The 24,007-nt window shown below is 44.8% G+C and overlaps 2 protein-coding genes across 7 annotated transcripts in view; both read left to right on the forward strand.

Moving 5' to 3' along the window:
* Positions 1-24,007, forward strand: part of rnf41l (ring finger protein 41, like) — a 177,138-nt gene that overhangs the window by 8,441 nt on the left and 144,690 nt on the right. Inside the window, exon 1 of one of the 5 annotated variants that reach the window (XM_070894220.1) lies at positions 21,953-22,012. The exons of the other annotated variants lie outside the window; for them this stretch is intronic. The gene's annotated coding sequence lies outside the window, so the exon portion shown is untranslated. Of the gene's footprint in view, positions 1-21,952; positions 22,013-24,007 lie in introns of those variants that run through there. 5 annotated transcript variants of the gene reach the window in all.
* LOC139276371 (uncharacterized) lies at positions 357-2,028 on the forward strand. Of its 2 annotated transcripts, none has more exons than XM_070894252.1 (3): positions 357-701; positions 805-964; positions 1,051-2,028. In XM_070894252.1, exons 1-3 carry the CDS (start codon positions 600-602, stop codon positions 1,452-1,454), a joined length of 666 nt encoding a protein of 221 aa, XP_070750353.1. In that variant the 5' UTR covers positions 357-599; the 3' UTR covers positions 1,455-2,028. The 2 variants fall into 2 exon arrangements, with proteins under 2 accessions (XP_070750353.1, XP_070750363.1); XM_070894262.1 differs by having other exon boundaries at positions 1,054-2,028.

Raw genomic sequence — 24,007 nt, forward strand, 5'->3', positions numbered from 1 at the left:
AGTTATACTTTAAATTATTATATAATCACTCACTAACACGGGTACTAATTAAATTTAGTTATATGGGCCCCTATTTTCCACTTGCTGCATTTTGGTGCCCGTGCATGTTAACGTACAATTTTTTTTTGTACGTTTGCACCAGAAAAAAAACGGACTTTCGCCAAACAAATATTTGAATTTGGCGCCGCGCTCTCCGAAGTTGTCTGGGGGCCTGGGAGGTGGGATAGGGGCGGGGGGGAGCACGGCGCAAAGCTTCAAGTCTGCGCTAAAAACACTCTGGGCATGTGCGAAAAAAGAAACTTCCTGGTCTGGATCAGACATTTTTAAAGAGCCCATTGTGACTGTTATTGTTTTTCCTTTTGTGGTCGGATCGTGATGGCTGGAACTTTCTGCAATTTTGAGCATTAAAACCTGCAAAACATAGAAACATAGCTGAGAGGGAATTGAAAGAGGAATTCGAAGGAGGAGAAAGGAGGGCCATTCGAATTCTCCCACACGAAGTGGTATCCCTGGTAGATATCATTGAGAGGAAATGGGATCTACTGGCAACTCTGGGGGGGAAAAAGCAAAAAAAAAGTAAATCCTGCTATAATGGCTCAATGTGGGATGATGTTGCTGTAGAGTACAATGCAGTAGCCATCACCCGGAGAATCCGTGGGCAGCTGAAAAAGAAGTGGCAGGACCTAGGACAATTAGTTAAAGTAAGTATGCACTGCAATTAGATTTGTAAATGTGTATTTATGTGTGGCCACCACAGCAGAAGGACCCTCTCTTTAAAAAAAAGTTCTATTTTCATCTTTGCAGTTGAAGAATGCAAAGATCAGGAACCACAGGAATCGTACTGGTGGAGGACCACCACCAAGTAAACTGCAATTGAGCCAGTTGAAACAGAGGATCTTTGATCTGATTAAAGCTCACTGGAGAAGATCTACCTCCAATGTGGATGCTGGGCCAAATAGACTAGGTAAGCCCTGCAATTTGCACTGTGGGTTGGCTAAATACTGGATGGGCTTGCTAGGCTTTAATGGATGTTTTTGATCTATTTTACAGCAGCTGCGCATCAGGAAGAGGCAGAAGGTGATCCAGAAGTACCAGCAGAAGTAGCACCCGAAGGACATCCAGAAGAGAGTCCAAAATTGTTTCCTGATTTTGAGCAGGACGATCTGGATGAAGGCCAGTATGAAGATCCCCCCCCTCCCCCCACTGATCAGATGGTAATATTGGACCTACTGCTGGTGGAGCCCATGGATCAGGATGCGGGTCCCAGTGTGGTCCAGCAATGCAAACCTGTGAGAGGGATGCCCAATAGGGTCGAGGAGCAAGGCACAGGTGAGAGACAGCGAAGGAAGGTGGGAAGGATAGCTGAACCACAAACGCAGGTAGACATGGCAGCTCATTGGGAGGAGTGGGGAGAGTATGCAGTTAACCAGGTCGCTCCTGGACACCATGGATGAGGGGAGGGTAGGAATTGCGGGACTGCCAGGAGAAGTAACAACACTGTCTGGAGGAATAGGACCACCACTGGCAGGGCAGATTAGGGAGGGAATGGTGGACTCACTTGATACACTGTCGGGACAGCTGATAGGGAAATTGTTTGACATATGTGATGGAGATTTGCAGGTAGCTGCTGCAATAAGGGTACACACCCAGGTTGTCATTCAACATCACCAATTGGCGGCATCAACTGCTGCCACTCAAATCATCCCCAGACCAGCCTTGGGGACTGTGCTGCAGGGTGATCCACAGCTTGAAAAAGAAGACGAAGATGAACCCGGGCCTTCCAGAAAGGTGTCTACTAGGTCTGTCCCTGTCCAATCCCACCAACAAAAAACAAAAAAATATAACTTTGGGCTCAGCAGGGGGCTGAGGAAGTCAGACAGGGCTAAGGGTAAAGGCACATGGGTGGGCAAGAGGGGCACTATTGGTCGTTGAATAAGGGGGAGGGGAGATATTTGTATCTTGCTGTTAGTTTTATTAATAGAAAAGTTTGATACAATAAAGTTTTGTTAATTGAAAATGTTAAAGTTTGTGAGAATTTTAAAGTTTGATACATGTTAATTGAAAATGTTAAAGTTTGATATTTCTTCATTGAAAAGCTAAATGTTTCATTAAAGTTAAGTATAAATGTACAAATATCTAATAAACCTATTCTTTTAATGTAACCAGAATCAGTGCATTATTTTGTGAATTTAACCAACATAAACCAACACAACATTATTAAAAGTGCTAACAGGTGTAAACAGTCAACATGGTGCAACACTATAATCAACCGTGCCGCTGTTTAGCCTTCAGGCAGACAAACCTTCACGGATTAGCCACTGACGCAAGTCTCTAGCAATGGCTAGAGGTCCCCTTGGTCGCCCCACCCTCCTCCGCCGTTGTCCTGTGACTTGAAGTGGTTCGTCCTCCTCCTCCTCCTCTTCCTCCTCGTCAGCCTCCTCCAAATCTTCATCCCTTCTTCTCCCCTCAGAAGGATCTCCAACCTGTCCCCTCATGATGGCCAAGTTGTGCAGCATGCAGCACATGACCGTGAACTGAACTACGTGTTGAGGGGAGTATTGCAGGTAGCCTCCAGAGTGGTCTAGGCATGGAAACGCTGCTTTAAAACGGCAATTGTCCTCTCTATGATGCTCCGTGTCGTTATGTGGGACATATTGTAGAGGCGCTCTGCCTCAGTGCAGGGTTTGTGTAGCGGGGCCATAAGCCAGGTGGCGAGCCCGTAACCTTCGTCCCCGAGCAACCAGCTCTGCCCTTCTGGCAGCTCCTGAAACATCGCAGATATAACGCTCTCAAGAAGGATGAAAGCATCATGGATGCTGCCAGGATATTTGGCTATGATCTGCACATTTAGGGTGTGGAACCCTTTCCTGTTATGGTAAACTTTGGAACCTTGCAACGGTGCTCTCAAGGCGATGTGGGTACAGTCAATGGCACCCTGTACCCTGGGGAAGCCAGCAATTCTGGAGAACCCCACAGCCCTGTCTCTCATTGGCTGCTTGGTTATAGTGAAATTGATGCACTTTTGGCATATAGTGCAGCAGTCACCTGGCGAATGCAGCAATGGATGGCGTGCTGAGAGATCGAGCATACGTCCCCAGTTGAAGCTTGAAATGATCCAGTAGCATATAACGCAAGTGCCGTTGTTACCTTTACTTCGACAGGTAGGGCAGTCCTCCTTCCACTTCTTGGCCGGATGTCTGCCCTGATTAGTTGGCAGATCTCAGTGATGACCTCCTTTCTGAGTCACAGCCTGCCTCACTCAGTTGCAGGTATGCGCGCCTCTCCCTAGAGATTCGCTGAGGGTATGGCCTTCCTATCAATCTGTCTCCCCGATGTCGGCGTTGAATTATTTGTCACCTCTGCATGTGCATGTCATGTATGGCCAACGTCCTTATCACATCAGGCATGCTAAAAAATTGCACCCTTTATTATTATTATTATGCAGATAAATACTTAAATCACTGACACCTTTCCTCTCCGTTTTGCTCCACAAGGCTGGGTAACGCCCTAGATCGAACCACACCCTGATCTGTGCATTTGTTTGTACAGTGATTCTCATGGGTCACCTGTGACAAATGTTGATTTCTAGCTTGCTGCTGTGCCTGTGTACAAAACTTTCTGTTTGGATGCTGACTGCAGTGATTCTCCTGGGCTCTGGTGCTTGTGTCCAGCCGAATCCACAACCCTGCCCAGCCGGCACTCCCCCAAACTGTGCCTGGAGCCCAGCCAGCAACGATTGTGTTGGGGTGGACAGTCGCGCTATGGGTGAAAAAGAACCACTCTAACCCGAACCCAACAAACTTATTTCAGTTCCCTCCCTCCGAAAAACTTATACATTTGTTAAATTGTCTCGCTCCAAAAATTCGGAAATCGCTTTCTGAGTTAATTTCAGAGTACCCTGTCCAAAGAAATCCACGCATTTGTACTTTATTTTGTCGCCTTTTGCCTGGCCCCAATGTCCTTTTGTGCGCCGCGCCGATTTCCTTAAGTGTTTTTTTCTTCAGGGCTTTTTGGTAGTGTGCGCCGCGCTGAAAAATATTGTGGACGGCCAAAATCACGTAACTGCAGAAAACTGGCGCCCGAGCCCGTTTTCACTCGTGTGTCTGCACCAAAACATTTTAAACTGGCACACATGGCATACAAATGTTGGTGAAATTTGAAAACTGAGAATTTGATGCCAAAAAACGTTTGGATGCCAAAGAACGGCGCACAGCCGTGACAAAAATAGGAGCCATGGTACGTTCAATTATATAATCACTCACTAATGCACAGGTACCTATTCAATATAGTTATATTGTAGAACAGAGTCGGGAGTTCGTCCTCGGAGGCGGAGCGGGGAGATCAAGGAGGCCCACAAGAGGCCCAACGTCAGTGAGTAGAGTTGGGAGTTCGTTGTCGGAGGCGGAGCGGGGAGATCAAGAAGCCTACAAGAGGCCCAATGTCAGTGAGCAGAGTCGGGAGTTCGTCGTAGGAGGCGGAGCGGGGAGATCAAGGAGGCCCACAAGAGGCCCAACGTCGGTGAGCAGAGTCGGGAGTTCGTTGTCGGAGACTGAGCGGGGAGATCAAGAGGCCCAACGTCGGTGAGCAGAGTCAGGAGTTCGTGGTCTGAGGCGGAGCGGGGAGATCAAGGAGGCCCACAAGAGGCCCAACGTTGGTGAGCAGAGTCGGGAGTTCGTCGTCGGAGGCCAGCTGGTGCAGCTGCAGCGGGGAGGCAAAAAAGTAGAAAGAAATCGAAAGGTGACGTCACAGCCAAGTGGGTAAGCGATTGGCTGGTGATTGGTAAGTAGTTTTTCTTTTTTTCTTTATCAGTAAGTAACCTTTTAGCATTGTTGTTGCCAAATTAAGTTTATCTAAGGGTTAAGTCATGGCAGGAGAGCTCGGACACGCGTTATGCTCCTCCTGTACTATGTGGGAAGTCAGGGATGCTTCTGGTGTCCCTGATGACTACGTGAGCGGGAATTGCATCCGCCTGCAGCTCTTGACTGACCGCATTGCGGCACTGGAGCTGTGGGTGGATTTACTCTGGAGCATCCACGATGCTGAAATGACGTGAATAGCACGTTTAGTGAATTGGTCTTACAGCAGGTAAAGGGTACACAGCCAGATAGGGAATGGGTGACCAACAGGAAGAGCAGTGCAAGGAAGGTAGTGCAGGGGTCCCCTGCGGTCATCCCCCTTCAAAACAGATACACCGTTTTGGGTACTGTTGGGGGGGGATGACTCATCAGGGGAGGGCAGCAGCAGCCAAGTTCATGGGTGGCTCTGCTGCACAGGAGGGCAGGAAAAAGAGCGGGAGAGCTATAGCGATAGGGGATTCAATTGTAAGGGGAATAGATAGACGTTTCTGCGGCCGCAACCGAGACTCCAGGATGGCATGTTGCCTCCCTGGTGCAAGGGTCAAGGATGTCTCAGAGCGAGTGCAGGGCATTCTGAAAAGGGAGGGTGAACAGCCAGTTGTCGTGGTGCATATAGGTACCAACGATATAGGTAAAAAACGTGATGAGGTCCTACAAGACGAATTTAGGGAACTAAGAGCTAAATTTAAAAAGTAGGACTTCAAAAGTAGTAATCTCAGGATTGCTACCAGTGCCACTTGCTAGTCAGAGTAGGAATCGCAGGATAAATCCCCGGAGCCTGATAGTCCTCATCCCAGAGTACTTAAGGAAATGACCCTAGAAATAGTGGATGCATTGGTGATCATTTTCCAACAGTCTATCGACTCTGGATCAGTTCGTATGGACTGGAGGGTAGCTAATGTAACACCATTTTTTAAAAAGGGAGGGAGAGAAAAAGCAGATAATTATAGACCAATTAGCCTGACATCAGTAATGGGAAAACGTTGGAATCAATTATTAAGGATGAAATAGCAGCGCATTTGGAAAGCAGTGACAGGATCGGTCCAAGTCAGCATGGATTTATGAAGGGGAAATCATGCTTGACAAATCTTTTAGAATTTTTTGAGGATGTAACTTGTAGAGTGGACAAGGGAGAACCAGTGGATGTGGTGTATTTGGACTTTTAAAAGGCTTTTAACAAGGTCCCACACAAGAGATTGGTATGCAAAATCAAAACACATGGCATTGAGGGTAATATACTGATGTGGATAGAGAACTGGTTGGCAGACAGGAAGCAAAGAGTCGGTATAAACGGGTCCTTTTCAGAATGGCAGGCAGTGACTAGTGGAGTGCCGCAGGGCTCAGTGCTGGGACCCCAGCTCTTTACCATATACATCAATGATTTAGACGAAGGAATTGAGTGTAATATCTCCAAGTTTGCAGATGACACTAAACTGGGTGGCAGTGTGAGCTGTGAGGGGGATGCTAAGAGGCTGCAGGGTGACTTGGACAGGTTAGCTGAGTGGACAAATGCATGGCAGATGCAGTATAATGTGGATAAATATGATGTTATCCACTTTGGGGGCAAAAACGCGAAGACAGAATATTATCTGAATGGTGACAGATTAGGAAAAGGGGAAGTGCAATGAGACCTGTGTGTCATGATACATCAGTCATTGAAAGTTGGCATGCAGGTACAGCAGGCGGTGAAGAAGGCAAATGGTATGTTGGCCTTCATAGCTCGGGGATTTGAGTATAGGAGCAGGGAGGTCTTACTGCAGTTGTACAGAGCCTTGGTGAGGCCTCACCTGGAATATTGTGTTCAGTTTTGGTCTCCTAATCTGAGGAAGGACATTCGTGCTATTGAGGGAGTGCAGTGAAGGTTCACCAGACTGATTCCTGGGATGGCTGGACTGACATATGAGGAGAGACTGGATCGACTGGGCCTTTATACATTGGAGTTTAGAAGGATGAGAGGGGATCTCATCGAAGCATAAGATTCTGACGGGACGGGACAGGTTAGATGCAGGTAGAATGTTCCCGATGTTGGGGAAGTCCAGAACCCGGGGACACAGTCTTAGGATAAGGGTTAGGCCATTGAGGACTTCTTCACTCAGAGAGTTGTTAACCTGTGGAATTCTCTGGCGCAGAGAGTTGTTGATGCCAGTTCATTGGATATATTCAAGAGGGAGTTAGGTATTGTTCTTGCGTCTAAGGAGATCAAGGGATATGGAGAGAAAGCAGGAAAGATCAGCCATGATCTTATTGAATGGTGGTGCAGGCTCGAAGGGCCAAATGGCCAACTCCTGCACCTATTTTCTATGTTTCTATGTAACAATATTGACAGTGAATGTAATCAAACTACTCAGCTCCAGCAGGCATCACCTCCAAGCCTGAGCCTGTCCTAATGCAACGTCCACAAGCACATGCTTCTAGCATGGGTAGCTGGATAAGAATAAGGAGAGAGTACACTGGCTGTTTTGTCCCATTCCTGAGCCAGGGCCATTGAGGCCAATTGTAGAGCACATTCTGCCGACTTGGCTAAAATCAGCTAACTCAGAACAGAGCAGAAATCTAACATGGCCCTTCCTAATCTGTATGGTTCAACTATTCGCCATATAAACTTGCTGATTCATAAGAACATAAGAACATAAGAATTAGGAACAGGAGTAGGCCATCTAGCCCCTCGAGCCTGCTCCGCCACTCAACAAGATCATGGCTGATCTGGCCGTGGACTCAGCTCCACTTACCCGCCCGCTCCCCGTAACCCTTAATTCCCTTATTGGTTAAAAATGTATCTATCTGTGACTTGAATACATTCAATGAGTTAGCCTCAACTGCTTCCTTGGGCAGAGAATTCCACAGATTCACAACCCTCTGGTAGAAGAAATTCCTTCTCAACTCGGTTTTAAATTGGCTCCCCCGTATTTTGAGGTTGTGCCCCCAAGTTCTAGTCTCCCCAACCAGTGGAAAGAACCTCTCTGCCTCTATCTTGTCTATCCCTTTCATTATTTTAAATGTTTCTATAAGATCCCCACTCAACCTTCTGAATTCCAACGAGTAAAGACCCAGTCTACTCAATCTATCATCATAAGGTAACCCCCTCATCTCCGGAATCAGCCTCGTGAATCGTCTCTGTACCCCCTCCAAAGCTAATATATCCTTCCTTAAGTAAGGTGACCAAAACTGCACGCAGTACTCCAGGTGCGGTCTCACCAATACCCTATACAGTTGCAGAAGGACCTCCCTGCTTTTGTACTCCATCCCTCTCTCAATGAAGGCCAACATTCCATTCGCCTTCCTGATTACCTGCTGCACCTGCAAACTAACTTTTTGGGATTCATGCACAAGGACCCCCAGGTCCCTCTGCACCGCAGCATGTTGTAATTTCTCCCCATTCAAATAATATTCCCGTTTACTGTTTTTTTTCCCCAAGGTGGATGACCTCACACTTTCCGACATTGTATTCCATCTGCCAAACCTTAGCCCATTCGCTTAACCTATCTAAATCTCTTTGCAGCCTCTCTGTGTCCTCTACACAACCCGCTTTCCCACTAATCTTTGTGCCATCTGCAAATTTTGTTACACTACACTCTGTCCCCTCTTCCAGGTCATCTATGTATATTGTAAACAGTTGTGGTCCCAGCACCGATCCCTGTGGCACACCACTAACCACCGATTTCCAACCCGAAAAGGACCCATTTATCCCGACTCTCTGCTTTCTGTTCGCCAGCCAGTTCTCTATCCATGCTAATACATTTCCTCTGACTCCGCGTACCCTTATCTTCTGCAGTAACCTTTTGTGTGGCACCTTATTGAATGCCTTTTGAAAATCTAAATACACCACATCCATCAGTACATCTCTATCCACCATGCTCGTACATCTCTATCCTCAAAGAATTCCAGTAAATTAGTTAAACATGATTCATTGTCAGACCTCTCAGCAAACTCATATTTAAGTAATGAATGAGGAATCAGGTAGGTTATATTTAAACAGTATCCAGTGATCTGGAATTTGTGGTAGGTAGTGACAGCGAACTGTCAGCGCTCACTGTCATTACCCCTTTGAAACTGATCGCAACTTCAAGATTTAACGCACATGCATTTAAACACAGAAATCTTGAAGTTGCGGTTACTGCTCCGACATGGACTTGTGCTGTGGACTCCCTACACCCCACTCCTCAATAGCCAGCAATCAGTGAAACGAAAAGTTTTTTTTTTGATAATATCGCTGTTAAATACCCCATTAAATGTTAAGCTTTGTTGGAATAGATATAACTGGGGTTTTAACAGCATAATGTCTGGTAAACAAAAGTTCTGGCCCTGAAAAACACATTTTTATATTTGTGGAGTGTCAAATTTATCCATTATGAATAAAAATTACATGTTTTAAAAAATGTAATTTAAAAAAAAGTTTGTTCATGATATTTCAGTTTCCACCTTCTTCCTGTGTAAATGTTTCGATCTTCATTTTGCTCTCTCATATTTTTTTTTAAAGTCCAACTTAAGCAGCTTCTCATTCCCTGGTTTCCTGTCTGTGAGAATTCTTCAGTATGATTTGTTGCTCCGATAGCTTTTTGACATGACTGCAGCATCACCATAGGAATCCCCAAGACACAGCGCTGCAACCAATTGACCGTTGAAAAAGGCAAACTTCTCGCCACAGATATTGTGAGATCTCTGGGCAGCTTTCTTCGGGGTCAACGGTGAACGCCTTTGCTTCGCAGTTGACCACAAATTACAGGCCATTAAACTTAATAAAGTGCTAAGTGGAAGCTTCCACAGGTGACCGTTAGACACTAATACACATCAATGACAGAAATGTGATAATGACCAGATAATCTGTTTTTGTTATGTTGATTGAGGAATAAATATTGGCCAGGACATCGGGGACAATTCCCCTGCTCTTCTTCAAAATAGTGCCAGCTGAGAGAACAGACAGGGCCTCGGTTTAACGTCTCATCTGAAAGGCTGCACCTTCGACAACGCAACACTCCTCAGCACTGGCGTATCAGCCTACATTGATGTGCTCAAGTCCCTGGAGTGTGACTTGAACCCACAACCTTCTGACTTAAAGGCAAGTGTGCAACCCACTGAGCCACAGTTGGCACTGAAGGTTAGCCTACAACATTTAATGGAATTTACTTTCAACAGTTTGCAAATTGATTTTTTTATCTGTACTAGCTGTTCTTCCATCATATTGCTTACATGTAGTCGAGAGTGCATTTGTGATGTTAACCTGCTAACCTGGTCTGTGCCTTTAAGGCCAATGATCTAAATAGTGAAAGCCAGATTCTGCAATTGTGCCTACTCATACTGTTGCGGTCAATCAGAGGACGATTTCAATTGCTTGTAAATTTCAGGTCAATGACTGGATTTCTCATTTTTTAAGGTTTACACTTGTAATGAATTATGTGCTGGGGGCAAGACTTGCATATATTACAGGTAGTGCATTTTCCATACTGTTGAACATGGTGGGTCATTGGTTACAACGTTGCAAGAGGACAATGATGAATTGTGGAGGGAGCCATATTCCCAGTGAAAGGATTTGGATAGATATTTGTAAGAAATCTCCCAAACAACAACGTATCTTTATATAGTGTCTAATATAGTAAAAGGTACCAAGGCACTTCACAGGTTTGTTATCAAACAAAATTTGACACCGAGCCACATATTAGGACAGATGCCCAAAAGCTTGGTCAAAAAAGTAGGTTTTAAGGAGTATCTTAAAGGAGGAAAGAGAGATAGAGAGGTGGAGAGGTTTAGGTAGGGAATTCTAAAACTCAGGGCTTCGGCAGTTGAAGGCACGGCTACTAATGGTAGAGTGATTAAAATTGGAGATAAGCAAGAGGCCAGAATTAGAGGACCTCAGAGACAGTGAAGTCTTTTGATCCTGTAAAATATATAAATGATATTTTCCTTACCCAATGCAGGTAGAAAAATAAACTTGTTCAGCCTTAGCTCACTGCTAGGGAATCAAAGGATATGGGGATAGAGCAGGAAAGTGGAGTTGAGGTAGAAGATCAGCCATGATCTCATTGAATAGCGGCGCAGGCTCGAAGAGCCGAATGGCCTACTCCTGCTTCTAATTCTTGTGTTCTTATGCTAACAGTCTTCCATCTTAGTCAGAAGTTTGTGGGTTCACTTGTTCAGTACTAAGGGGTCTGTGTGGCTCCCGGCCTGCGAGCACCATCGGAGCAGGCCGGGGTGTGGAAGGAGCAGCGTGGCAGCTTACCACTCCAGGGAGCAGCACGTGCTGGAGCAGGAGAGCAACGGCAGTGAAAAGGTTCGTCATCAAGGTCCAGGTCGGTGATTGGAGGTTGGGCGAAAGAGCGGCGAGAGATTGTAGAGGGATGTGATTGGGGCCTAGGCGAGGTGTGAGTTCGGGGCCCAGAAGAGGCGAGGGACAGGGGGCAGCACGGGCCACCCCACACTGCAATATGTGTGCGCACCAGGTCCGTGCAGTCTCCAGTCGTCTTGGTTAATCCTTGCTACTAGGCCAAGACCTAGCTCTGTCAAACCCGTGTGGTGGCTGGTGTGCAACGGTCACCATACATTAAAAAAATCCAAACACAGGCATCTTCCACCCTTCAAGGTTTAGTTCGGTCCTGGAATTTTAGGTCCTTCATTGAAACACCTGTGAATTTTTTGACGTGGAAGCAAGTTATCCTCGATTCGAGGGACTGCCTTTGATGATGACTACAGGAGTGCTGTGCTGCCAAAGCTGCCATCTTTCAGATGAGACATTGAACTGAGGCCCCCTTGACACTATTTGAAAAAGAGCAGGGGAGTTTTTCTTGTGTCCTGGTCAATATTTATCTCTCAGCCAACATCATTAACACAGATTATCTGGCTGTTTATCTCGTTGCTGTTTGTGGGACCTTGCTATGTGCAAATTGGCTGCTGCGTTTGCCGACATTATTACAGTGACTACATTTCAAAAGTACTTAATTGGCTGTGAGGCGCTTTTGGACATCCTAAGGTCATGAAAGTTACTTGTATAAATGTAAGTTCTTTATTTCTTTCTGGTTCCCCTCTCCTATCACACTTGCGTAAATAAATACATTTCTGCATCAAATATGGGAAGCAGCTGTTTACCTTGATTGTCCATCTGTTTAGTGTAGGGTTTTATAGCAAAGATTAGCAATCCTCTTTAAATCTCGCCAAATCTAATTTCTGCTCTGCCTACCATGCTAAGACCATTCTCATCAATATCGCCAAAAACATTCTTTGTGACTGCATTTGCAGTCCTCTATCCTCCTTATTCTCCTTATTCTTTCTGTAGCATTTGACAGTCATTCATTCCATCCATTGCACCACCTCCCAAATCCACTTCCATGATATCGCTCTAGCTTGGGTCTACTCCTACCTGTTCTAATAAAGATAGCACATTCCATAATGGCTTCTCTTCCCACCCCTGCATGGTCACCTTTGGTGTGCCCCTGGGCTCCATCCCTGACACCTTTATATTTGTCTTCATGCTGACCCTTGGTGACATTGTAGATATGCAGTCAGCTTTCACACTTTTGCTGATGACGCTCAGAAATGTGACTCTTCAAACATCTCTCTATTCTCCAACTGCTTAGTTGCCATCACATCCTGAATGGACAAGTGCTTTCTTCAACTGAATACGAGTAAAGATCAAAGCCATCCTGTTCGGCTACTGCCAAAAACTTGCCATCGAAGCCCCTGACTCAATCCCTGTTCCTGGCTGCTCACTCAGATAGACCCTGACTGGGTAACATAAAAATATAGAAAATAGGTGCAGGAGTAGGCCATTCGGCCCTTCGAGCCTGCACCACCATTCAATATGATCATGGCTGATCATGCAACTTCAGTACCTCATTCCTGCTTTCTCTCCATACCCCTTGATCCCTTTAGCAGTAAGGGCCACATCTAACTCTCTTTTGAATATATCTAACAAACTAGCCTCAACAACTTTCTGTGGCAGAGAATTACAAAGGTTCATAGCTCTCTGAGTGAAGAAGTTTCTCCTCATCTCGGTCTAAATGGCTTACCACTTATCCTTAGACTGTGACCCCTGGTTCTGGACTTCCCCAATATTGGGAACATTCTTCCTGCATCTAACCTGTCAGAATTTTATATGTTTCTATGAGATCCCCTCTCATTCTTCTAAATACCAGTGAATATAAGCCTAGTCGATCCATTCTTTCTTCATATGCCAGTCCTGCCATCCCGGGGATCAGTCTGGTGAACCTTCGCTGCACTCCCTCAATAGCAAGAATGTCCTTCATCAGAATAGGAGAACAAAACTGTATACAATATTCAAGGTGTGGCCTCATCAAGGCCCTGTACAACTGCAGCAAGACTTCCCTGCTCCTTTACTCAAAACCTCTCACTATGAAGGCCAACATGCCATTTGCCTTTTTCACCGCCTGCAGCACCCTTCAATGCCAACCTTCAATGACTGATGTACCATGACACCCAGGTCTCGTTGCACTTCCCCTTTTCCTAATCTGCCGCCATTCAGATAATATTCTGCCTTCGTGTTTTTGCCACCAAAGTGGATAACCTCACATTTATCATCATTATACTGCATCTGCCACTCGTTTGCCCACTCACCTAACCTGTTCAAGTCACCCTGCAGCCTTTTAGCATCCTCTTCACAGCTCACACTGCCATCCAGCTTTGTGTCATCTGCAAACTTGGAGATATTACACTCAATTCCCTCATCCAAATCATTAATGTATATTGTAAAGAGCTGGGGTCCCAGCACTGAGCCCTGCGGCACTCTACTAGTCACTGCCTGCTATTCTGAAAAGGACCCGTTTATCCCGACTTTCTGCTTCCTGTCTGCCAACCACTTTTCCATCCACATCAGTACATTATCCCTAATACCATGTGCATTAATTTTGCACACCAATCTCTTGTGTGGGACCTTGTTAAAAGCCTTTTGAAAGTCCAAATACACCACATCCACCGGTTCTCCCTTGTCCACTCTACTAGTTACATTATCAAAAAATTCTAGAAGATTTGTCAAGCAGGATTTCCCTTTCATAAATCCATGCTGACTTGGACCGATCCCGTCACTGCTTTCCAAATGTGCTGCTATTTCACCTTTTAATAATTGATTCCAACATTTTCCCCACCACGGATGTCAGGTTAAGCGGTCGAAAATTACCCACCTTCTCTCTCCCTCCCTTCTTAAAAAGTGGTGTTACATTAGCTACCCTCCAATCCATAGGAACCGAGCCAGAGTCAATAGACTGTTGGAAAATGATCACTAATACATCCACTATTTCTAGGGCTACTTCCTTAAGTACTCTGGGATGCAGACTATCAGGCCCTGGAAATTTATCGGCCTTCAATCCCAACAATTTCCCTAACACAATTTCCCGCCTAATTAGGATTTCCTTCAGTTCCTCCTTCTCACTAGACCCTAGGTCGCTTAGTATTTCCGGAAGGTTATTTGTGTCTTCCTTCGTGAAGACAAAACCGAAGTATTTTTTAACTGCTCCGCCATTTCTTTGTTCCCCATTATAAATTCATCTGAATCCGACTGCAAGGGACCTACGTTTGTCTTCACTAATCTTTTTCTCTTCACATATCTATAGAAGCTTTTGCAGTCAGTTTTTATGTTCCCAGCAAGCTTCCTCTCGTTCTATTTTCCCCTCCTAATTAAACCCTTTGTCCTCCTCTGCTGTATTATAAAATGCTCCCAGTTCTCAGGTTTGCTGTTTTTTCTGGCCAATTTATTTACCTCTTTCTTCGATTTAACACTATCCCTAATTTCTCTTGTTAGCCATGGTTGAGCCACCTTCCCCGTTTTATTTTTACTCCAGACAGTGATGTACAATTGTTGAAGTTCATCCATGTAATCTTTAAATGTTTGCCATTGTCTATCCACCGTCAACTCTTTAAGTCTCACTCGCCAGTCTATTCTAGCCAATTCATGTCTCATACCATCAAAGTTACCTTCCTTAAGTTCAGGACCCTAGGCTCTGAATTAACTGTATCACTCTCCATCGTAATAAAGAATTCTACCATATTATGGTCACTCTTCCCCAAGGGGCCTCGCAACAAGATTGCTAATTAGTCCTTTCTCATTACACATCACCCAGTCTAGGATGGCCAGCCCACTCGTTGGCTCTTCAACATATTGGTCTGGAAAACCATCCCTAATACACTCCAGGAAATCCTCCTCCACCGCATTGCTATCAGTTTGGTTAGCCCAATCAATATGTAGATTAAAGTCACCTATGATAACTGCTGTACCTTTATTGCACGCGTCCCTAATTTCTCGTTTGATGCTGTCCCCATCCTCACTACTACTGTTTGGTGGTCTGTACACAACTCCCACTAGCGTTTTCTGCCCTTTGGTATTCCGTAGCACCACCCATACAGATTCCACATCATCCAAGCTAATGTCCTTCTTTACTATTACATTAATTTCCTCTTTAACCAGCAACACCACCCCACCTCCTTTTCCTTTCTGTCTATCCTTCCGAAATGTTGAGTTCCCAGCCTTGGTCACCCTGGAGCCATGTCTCCGTGATGCCAATTACATGATATCCGTTAACTGCTATCCGCGCAGTTAATTCGTCCACCTTATTGCGAATACCCCTCGCATTGAGGCACAGAGCCTTCAGGCTTGTCTTTTTAACACCCTTTGCCCCTTTAGAATTTTGCTGTAATGTGTCCCTTTTTGCTTTTTGCCTTGGGTTTCTCTGCCCTCCACTTTTACTTTTCTTTCTATCTTTTGCTTCTGCCCCCATTTTACTTTCCTCTGTCTCCCTGCATAGGTTCCCATCCCCCTGCCATATTAGTTTAAACCCTCCCCAACAGCACTAGCAAACACTTCCCCTAGGACATTGGTTCCGGTCCTGCCCAGGTGCAGACCGTCCTGTTTGTACTGGTCCCACCTCTCCCAGAATCAGTTCCAATGTCCCAGGAATTTGAATCCCTCCCTTCTGCACCACTCCTCAAGCCACGTATTCATCTGAGCTATCCTGCAATTCCTATTCTGACTAGCACGTGGCACTGGTAGCAATCCTGAGATTACTACTTTTGAGGTCCCACTTTTTAATTTAGCTCCTAGCTCCCTAAATTCATGTTGTAGGACCTCATCACGTTTTTTACCTATATCATCAGCACCTATATGCACCACGACAACTGGCTGTTTACCCTCCCCCTTCAAAAATGTCCTGCACCCGCTCCGAGACAGCCTTGACCCTTGCACCAGGGAGGCAACATACCATCCTGGAGTCTCGGTTGCGGCCGCAAAAACGTCTTATCTGTTCCCCTTACAATTGAATCCCCTATCACTATAGCTCTCCCACTCTTTTTCCTGTCCTCCTGTGCAGCAGAGCCATGCACGGTGCCATGAACTTGACTGCTGCTGCTCTCCCCTGATGAATCATCCCCCTCAACAGCACCCAAAGCGGTGTATCTGTTTTGCAGGGGGATGACCGTAGGGGATCACTGCACTACCTTCCTTCCACTGCTCTTCCTGTTGGTCACCCATCCCCTACCTGGCTGTGTAACCTTTACCTGTAGGAAGACCAACTCAGTAAACGTGCTATTCACGTCATTCTCTGCATCGTGAATGCTCCAGAGTGAATCCACCCGCAGCTCCAGTGCCGCAATGCGGTCTGTCAGGAGCTGCAGCCGGATACACTTCCTGCATATGCAGTCGTCAGGGACACTGGAAGCGTCCTTGACTTCCCACATTGTACAGGAGGAGCATAACACGTATCTGAGCTGTCCTGCCATGACTTAACCATTAGATTAACTTAATTTGGCAACAATAATGCTGAAGGTTACTTACTGATAAAGAAAAGAAAAAGAAAAACTACTCACCGATCACTTATCCCCTTGGCTGTGACGTCACCTTTCGATTTCTTTCTACTTCTTTTTTGCCTCTCTCCCTGCTGCAGCTGCACCGACTGCTGGGCCTTTATAGGCCGCTCCGACGTCCCTGCACTCCCCGCTGCTTGCACTCCCGCCTCCTCGATGACTGCTGGGCCTTTATAGGCCGCTCCAACGTCCCCAGACTCCCCGCTGCTTGCGCTCCCGCCACCATTCAGATAATATTCTGCCTCCCTGTTTTTGCCACAAGTGGATAATCTCACATTTATCCACATTATACTACATCTGCCATGCATTTGCCCACTCACCTAACCTGTCCAAGTCACACTGCAGCCTCTTAGCGTCCTCCTCACAGCTCACACTGCCACCCAGCTTAGTGTCATCTGCAAACTTGGAGATATTACATTCAATTCATTCATCCAAATCATTAATGTATATTGTAAATAGCTACAGGCCCAGCACTGAACCTTGCGGTACTCCTAGTCACTGCCTGCCATTCTGAAAAAGACCCGTTTATTCCTACTCTTTCCTTCCTGCCTGCCAACCAGTTTTCTATCCATGTCAGTACATTACCCGCAATATCACGTGCTTTCATTTTGCACACTAATCTCTTGTGCGGGACCTTGTCATAAGCCTTTTGAAAGTCCAAATACACCACATCCACTGGTTCTCCCTTGTCCACTCTACTAGTTACATCCTCAAAAAATTCTAGAAGATTTGTCGAGCATGATTTCCCTTTCATAAATCCATGCTGACTTGGACCGATCCTGTCACTGCTTTCCAAATGCGCTGCTATTTCATCTTTAATAATTGATTCCAACATTTTCCCCACTACCGATGTCGGGCTAATCGATGTATAATTCCCTGTTTTCTCTCTCCCTTTTTAAAAAAAATGGGGTTACATTAGCTACCCTCCAGTCCATAGGAACTGATCCAGAATCTATAAAATGTTGGAAAATGATCATCAATGCGTCCACTATTTCTAGGGCCACTTCCTTAAGTACTCTGGGATGCAGACTATCAGGCCCTGGGAATTTATCGACCTTCAATCCCATCAATTTCCCTAACACAATTTGATGACTAATAAGGATTTCCTTCAGTTCCTCCTTCTTGTTAGACCCTCGGTCCCCTAGTATTTCCGGAAGGTTATTTGTGTCTTCCTTAGTGAAGACAGAAGCAAAGTATTTGTTCAATTGGTCTGCCATTTCTTTGTTCCCCATTATAAATTCACCTGATTCTGACTGCAAGGGACCTACATTTGTCTTCATTAATCGTTTTCTCTTCACAGATCTATCGACGCTTTTGCAGTCAGTTTTTATGTTCCCTGCAAGTTTACTCTCATACTCTATTTCCCCCCTCCTAATTAAACCCTTTGTCCTCTGCTGAATTGTAAATTTCTCCCAGTCCTCAGGTTTGCTGCTTTTTCTGGCCAATTTACATGCCTCTTCCTTGAATTTAACACTATCCCTAATTTCCCTTGATAGCCACGGTTGAGCCACCTTCCCCATTTTATTTTTATGTCAGACAGGGATGTACAATTGTTGAAGTTCATCCATGTGATCTTTCAATGTCTGCCATTGCCTATCCACCGTCAACCCTTTAAGTATCATTCGCCAGTCTAGCCTAGTCAATTCACCTCTCACCATCGAAGTTACCTTTCTTTAAGTTCAGCACCCTAGTCTCTGTGTCACTGTGTCACTCTCCTCCTTAATGAAGAATTCGACCATATTATGGTCACTCTTCCCCAAGGGGCCTCGCACAACAAGATTGCTAATTAATCCTCTCTCATTACACAAGACCCAATCTAGGATAGCCTGCTCTGTAGTTGGTTCCTCGACATATTGGTCTCGAAAACCATCCCTTCTACACTCGAGGAAATCCTCCTCCACTATGTTGCTACCAGTTTGGTTAGCCCAATCTATATGTCGATTAAAATCACCCGTGATAACTGCTGTACCTTTATTGCACGCATCCCTAATTTCCTGTTTGATGCCATCCCCAACCTCACTACCACTGTTTGGTGGTCTGTACACAACTCCCACCAGCGTTTTCTGCCCTTTGGTGATCCGCAGTTCTACCCATACAGATTCCACATCATCCAAGTTAATGTCCTTCCTTACTATTGCGTTAATCTCCTCTTTAACCAGCAATGTTACTCCATCTCCTTTTCCTTTCTATCTATCCTTCCTGAATATTGAATACCCTTGGATGTTGAGTTTCCAGCCTTGGTCACCCTGGAGCTATGTCTCTGTAATCCCAATGACATCATATCCATTAATAGCTATCTGCGCAGTTAATTCATCCACCGTATTACCGGTTAGCCTGCCATCAGTGGTGGGGAAAATGTTGGAATCAATTATTAAAGATGAAATAGCAGCGCATTTGGAAAGCAGTGACAGGATCGGTCCAAGTCAGCATAGATTTATGAAAGGGAAATCATGCTTGACAAATCTTCTAGAATTTTTTGACGATGTAACTAGTAGAGTGGACAAGGGAGATCCAGTGGATGTGGTGTATTTGGACTTTCCAAAGACTTTTGACAAGGTCCCACACAATAGCTTGGTGTGCAAAATTAAAGCACATGGTATTGATGTGGATAGAGAACTGGTTGGCAGACAGGAAGCAAAGAGTAGGAATAAACGGGTCCTTTCCAGAATGGCAGACAGTGACTAGTGGGGTACCGCAAGGTTCAGTGCTGGGATCCCAGCTATTTACAATATACATTAATAATTTAGATGAAGGAATTGAGAGTAATATCTCCAAGTTTGCAGATGACACTAATCTGGGAGGCTGTGAGGAGGATGCTAAGAGGCTGCAGGGTGACTTGGAAAGGTTAAGTGTGGGCAAATGCATGGCAGATGCAGTATAATATGGATAAATGTGAGTTTATCCACTTTGATGGCAAAAACATGAAAGCAGAATATTATCTGAATGGCGGCAGATTAGGAAAAGGGTAACTACAACGAGACTTGGGTGTCATGGTGCATCAGTCATTGAAGGTTGGCATGCAGGTGCAGCAGGCGGTGAAGAAGGCAAATGGCATGTTAGCCTTCATAGCTAGGGGATTTGAGTTTAGGAGCAGGGAGGTCTTGCTGCAGCTGTAAAGGGCCTTGGTGAGGCCTCACCTGGAATATTGTGTTCAGTTTTGGTCTCCTAATCTGAGGAAGGACGTTCTTGCTGTTGAGGGAGTGCAGCGAAGATTCACCAGACTGATGCCTGGGATCGCAGGACTGATATATGAGGAGAGACTGGATCGACTGGGCCTGTATTCACTGGAATTTAGAAAATGAGAGGGGATCTCATGGAAACATATGCAATTCTGACGGGACTGGACATGTTAGATGCAGGAAGAATGTTTCGAATGAACCTGGGGTCACAGACTAAGGATAAGGGGTAAGCCATTTAGGATCGACATGAGGAGAAACTTCTTCACTCAGAGAGTTGTTAACCTGTGGAATTCTCTTCCGTAGAGAGTTGTTGATGCCAGTTCGTTAGATATATTCAAGAGGGAGTTGGATATGGCCCTTACGGCTAAAGGGATCAAGGGGTATGGAGAGAAAGCAGGAAAGGGGTACTGAGGTGAATGATCAGCCATGATCTTATTGAATGGTGGTGCAGGCTTGAAGGGCCGAAAGGCCTGCCCCTGCAACTATTTTCTATGTTTCAATGAATGCTCCTCGCATTGAGACACAGAGGCTTCAGGCTTGTTTTTTTAACACTCTCTGACCTTTTAGAATTATGTTGTAATGTGGTCCTTTTTGATTTTTGATTTCTCTGCCCTCCATCTTTCCTTATCTCCTTTTTACCTTTTCCTTCTGCCCCTATTTTTCTTCCATCTGTCTCTCTGCATAGATTCTCATCCTCCTGCCATATTAGTTTAAACCCTCCCCAACAACACTAGCAAACACTCCCCCTAGGGCATTGGTTCCCGTCCTGCTATTTGACATTGACCTCCGGTTCAATCCCCACATTCTTGGTACCCTCCAATACTGCCTACTTATACCTCCTGCAGCATTGCCTGCCCTCACTCCTATCTTATACTTACCTACTAATGAAACCTTTATGAGCTCCTTTGTCATCTCCAGTCTTGATTACTTCAAAGGGTTTACAATTCTAAAAGGGGTGCAGGAACAGTGAGACTGGGGGTATATGTGCACAAATCATTAAAGGTGGCAAAGCAGGTTGAGAAAACAGTTTAAAAAAAACATACAGGATCCTGGGCTTTATAGATAGAGGCATAGAGTACAAAAGTAAGGAAATTATGATAGAACTTTATAAAACACTGGTTGGTCCACAACTGGAATACTGTGTCCAATTCTTGGCACTGCACTTTAAGAAGCTTGTGAAGGCTTTAGAGAAGATGCAGAAAAGATTCACAAGAAAGGTTCCAGGGATAAGGGACTTCAGTTTTGTGGATAGACTGGTGAAGCTGGGATTGTTCTCCTTAGAGCAGAGAAGATCGAGAGGAGATTTAATAGAGGTGTTCAGAATCTTAATGGGTCCAGACAGAGTATATAGAGAGAAACTGTTCCATTGGCAGAAGGGTTGAGAACCAGAGGACACAGATTTAAGGTGATTGGCAGAAGATCCCAAGGCAACATGAGGAAAAACTTTTCTTTACACAGCGAGTGGTTATGATCTGGAATGCACTGCCTGAAAGGGTGGTGGAGGCAGATTCAGTCGTGGCTTTCAAAAAGGAATTGGATAAATACCTGAAGGAAAAAAAATTGCAGGGCTATGGGGATAGGGTGGGAGATTGAGACTAGCTGAAGTGCTCTTGCAGAAAGATGGCACAGGCTCGACTGGCCAAATGGCCTCATGCTGTGCTGTTATGATTCTAAAGTATGCTTGCTAACTTTTAAAGATCCACTGTTCTGCACAATGTCCTGCTCCCTATCACTCTTGTCCTTACCAAACTTGATTGACTCCCAATTCCGCCCCCCCCAACACATTTATTTCAAAATTGTCATTGTCATCTACAATTCACTCCATGATGTTGCTGCTCCTTACCCCTGAGACCTTCTCTAAGAGAGCTCGGTTAAATTTACCTTCACTTACTCTATCTTCTGTTTATTTCCTTCTGCACTTTCTTGCTCTCCTCCTGGACCTTGTCACACTTATTCCTGCATTTCCTAAACATTCTTGTCCCCTGCTGAATTTTTCCAAACATTCCCGAACCTTCCTTAATTCCAACATTTCGCTCCACACTTCCTCAATCCCATAGATCGCAACTCAATCCCATCGATTCACCAATTCCCCGCCTTGGTTGAAACGGAACTGGAAAATGCTGGGAATACTCATGGGGTCCGTCAGCATCTTTGGGGACAACAGATAAGTTGATGTTTCAGGTATGAACCATTCATCAGAACTGAAAAAAATGAACAAAATTTAAGTCTTTTAATATTACCAGCAGATCTACCATGGTATTACTAATGGTAAGTCAGAAGTTAAGCTAACATATGACACGTGCGACAGAAAGTGATTTATACGCAAGACTTTTCATGTATTATTCATTGATCTTCAATAGCATTGTATAGAATCATAGAAAAATTACGACACAGAAGAAGGCCATTCGGCCCACCGTGACCGTGCCGATCGAAAAAGAGCTACCCAGCCTCATCCCACCTTCCAGCACTAGGGCCATAGCCCTGCAGATTACGGCTTTTTAAGTGCACGTCCAAGTATTTTTTAAATGTGATGAGGGTTTTTGCCTCTACCACCCTTTCAGGCGGTGAGTTCCAGACTCCCACCACCCTCTGGGTGAAGAAATGTTTCCTCATCTCCCCTCTAATCCTTCTACCAACTACTTTAAATCTATGCCCCCTGGTCATTGACCCCTCTGCGACGGAAAATAGGTCCTTTCTATCCACTCTATCTAGGTCCCTCATAATTTTATACACTTCAATTAAATCTTCCCTCAGCCTCCTCTGTTCCAAGGAAAACAACCCCAGTCGATCCAATCTTTCCTCATAGCTAAAGTTTTCCAGTCCTGGCAATATCCTCGTAAATCCCCTCTGAACCCTTTCTAGTGCAATCCCATCCTTCCTGTAATGTGGAGTTGGGGTAGCTCTTTTAATAAAGGATGAGATCAGTGGGTTAATGAGAAATAATATTGGCTCAGAAGATCAAGATGTTGAATCAGTTTGGATGGAGATAAGAAATAATAAGGGAAAAAGTCGCTGGTGTGTAGTCTATAGGCCCCCTAACTGTAGCTACATTGTTGGACAGAGTATAAATCAAGAAATAATGGAGGCTTGTAAAAAAGGAACGTCAATAATCATGGGCGATTTTAACCTTCATATTGATTGGACAAATCAAATTGGCCAGGGTCGCCTTGAGGAAGAGTTCATAGAGTGTATCCGGGATAGTTTCCTTGAACAGTATGATGCGGAACCAACCAGGGAGCAGGTTATCTTAGATCTGGTACTGTGTAATGAGACAGGATTAATAAGCGATCTCCTAGTAAAGGATCCTCTAGGAATGAGTGACTATAACATGGTGGAATTTCAAATTTAGTTGGAGGGTGAGAAAGTTGGACCTCAAACCAGTGTCCGAAGCTTAAACAAAGGAGACTACAAAGGTATGAAGGCAGAGTTGGCTAAAGTGGACTGTGAAAATAGATTAAAGTGTGGGACAGTTGATGAGTAGTGGCAGACATTTAAGAAGTTATTTCATAATTCTCAACAAAAAATATATTCCAATGAGAAGGAAAGATTTTAAGTGAAGGCATAACCATCCGTGGCTAACTAAGGAAATAAGGGATGGTATCAAATTGAAAAAAGGGCATACAAAGTGGCCAAGACTAGTGGGAGGCCAGAGGGTCGGGAAACTTTTTAAAAACCAGGAAAGAACGACTAAAAAAATAAATAAATAAAGAGAACGAAGATAAATTATGAAAGCAAACTAGCACAAAATATAAAAACAGATAGTAAGAGTTTCTACAGGTACATAAAAAGGAAAAGAGTGGCTAAAGTAAATGTTGGTCCCTTAGAGGATGAGACTGGGGAATTAATAATGGGGAACAGGGAAATGGCAGAGATTTTGACCAAATATTTTGTATCGGTCTTCACAGTCGAAGACACTAAAAATATCCCAATACTGGATAATCAAAGGAGGAACTTAATACAATCAGTATCACTAAAGAAGTAGTACTCGGTAAAATAATGGGACTAAAGACAGACATATCCTCTGGACCTTCTGGCTTGCATCCTAGGGTCTTAAAACAAGTGGCTGCACTGATAGTGGATACATTGGTTATAATCTACCAAAATTCCTTGGATTCTGGGGTGGTGCCAGCGGATTGGAAAACTGCAAATGTAATGTCCCTATTTAAAAAAAGGAGC

This window comes from Pristiophorus japonicus, chromosome 1 (genome assembly GCF_044704955.1).
Source record: "Pristiophorus japonicus isolate sPriJap1 chromosome 1, sPriJap1.hap1, whole genome shotgun sequence".
In the NCBI taxonomy this organism is placed as follows: domain Eukaryota; kingdom Metazoa; phylum Chordata; class Chondrichthyes; family Pristiophoridae; genus Pristiophorus; species Pristiophorus japonicus.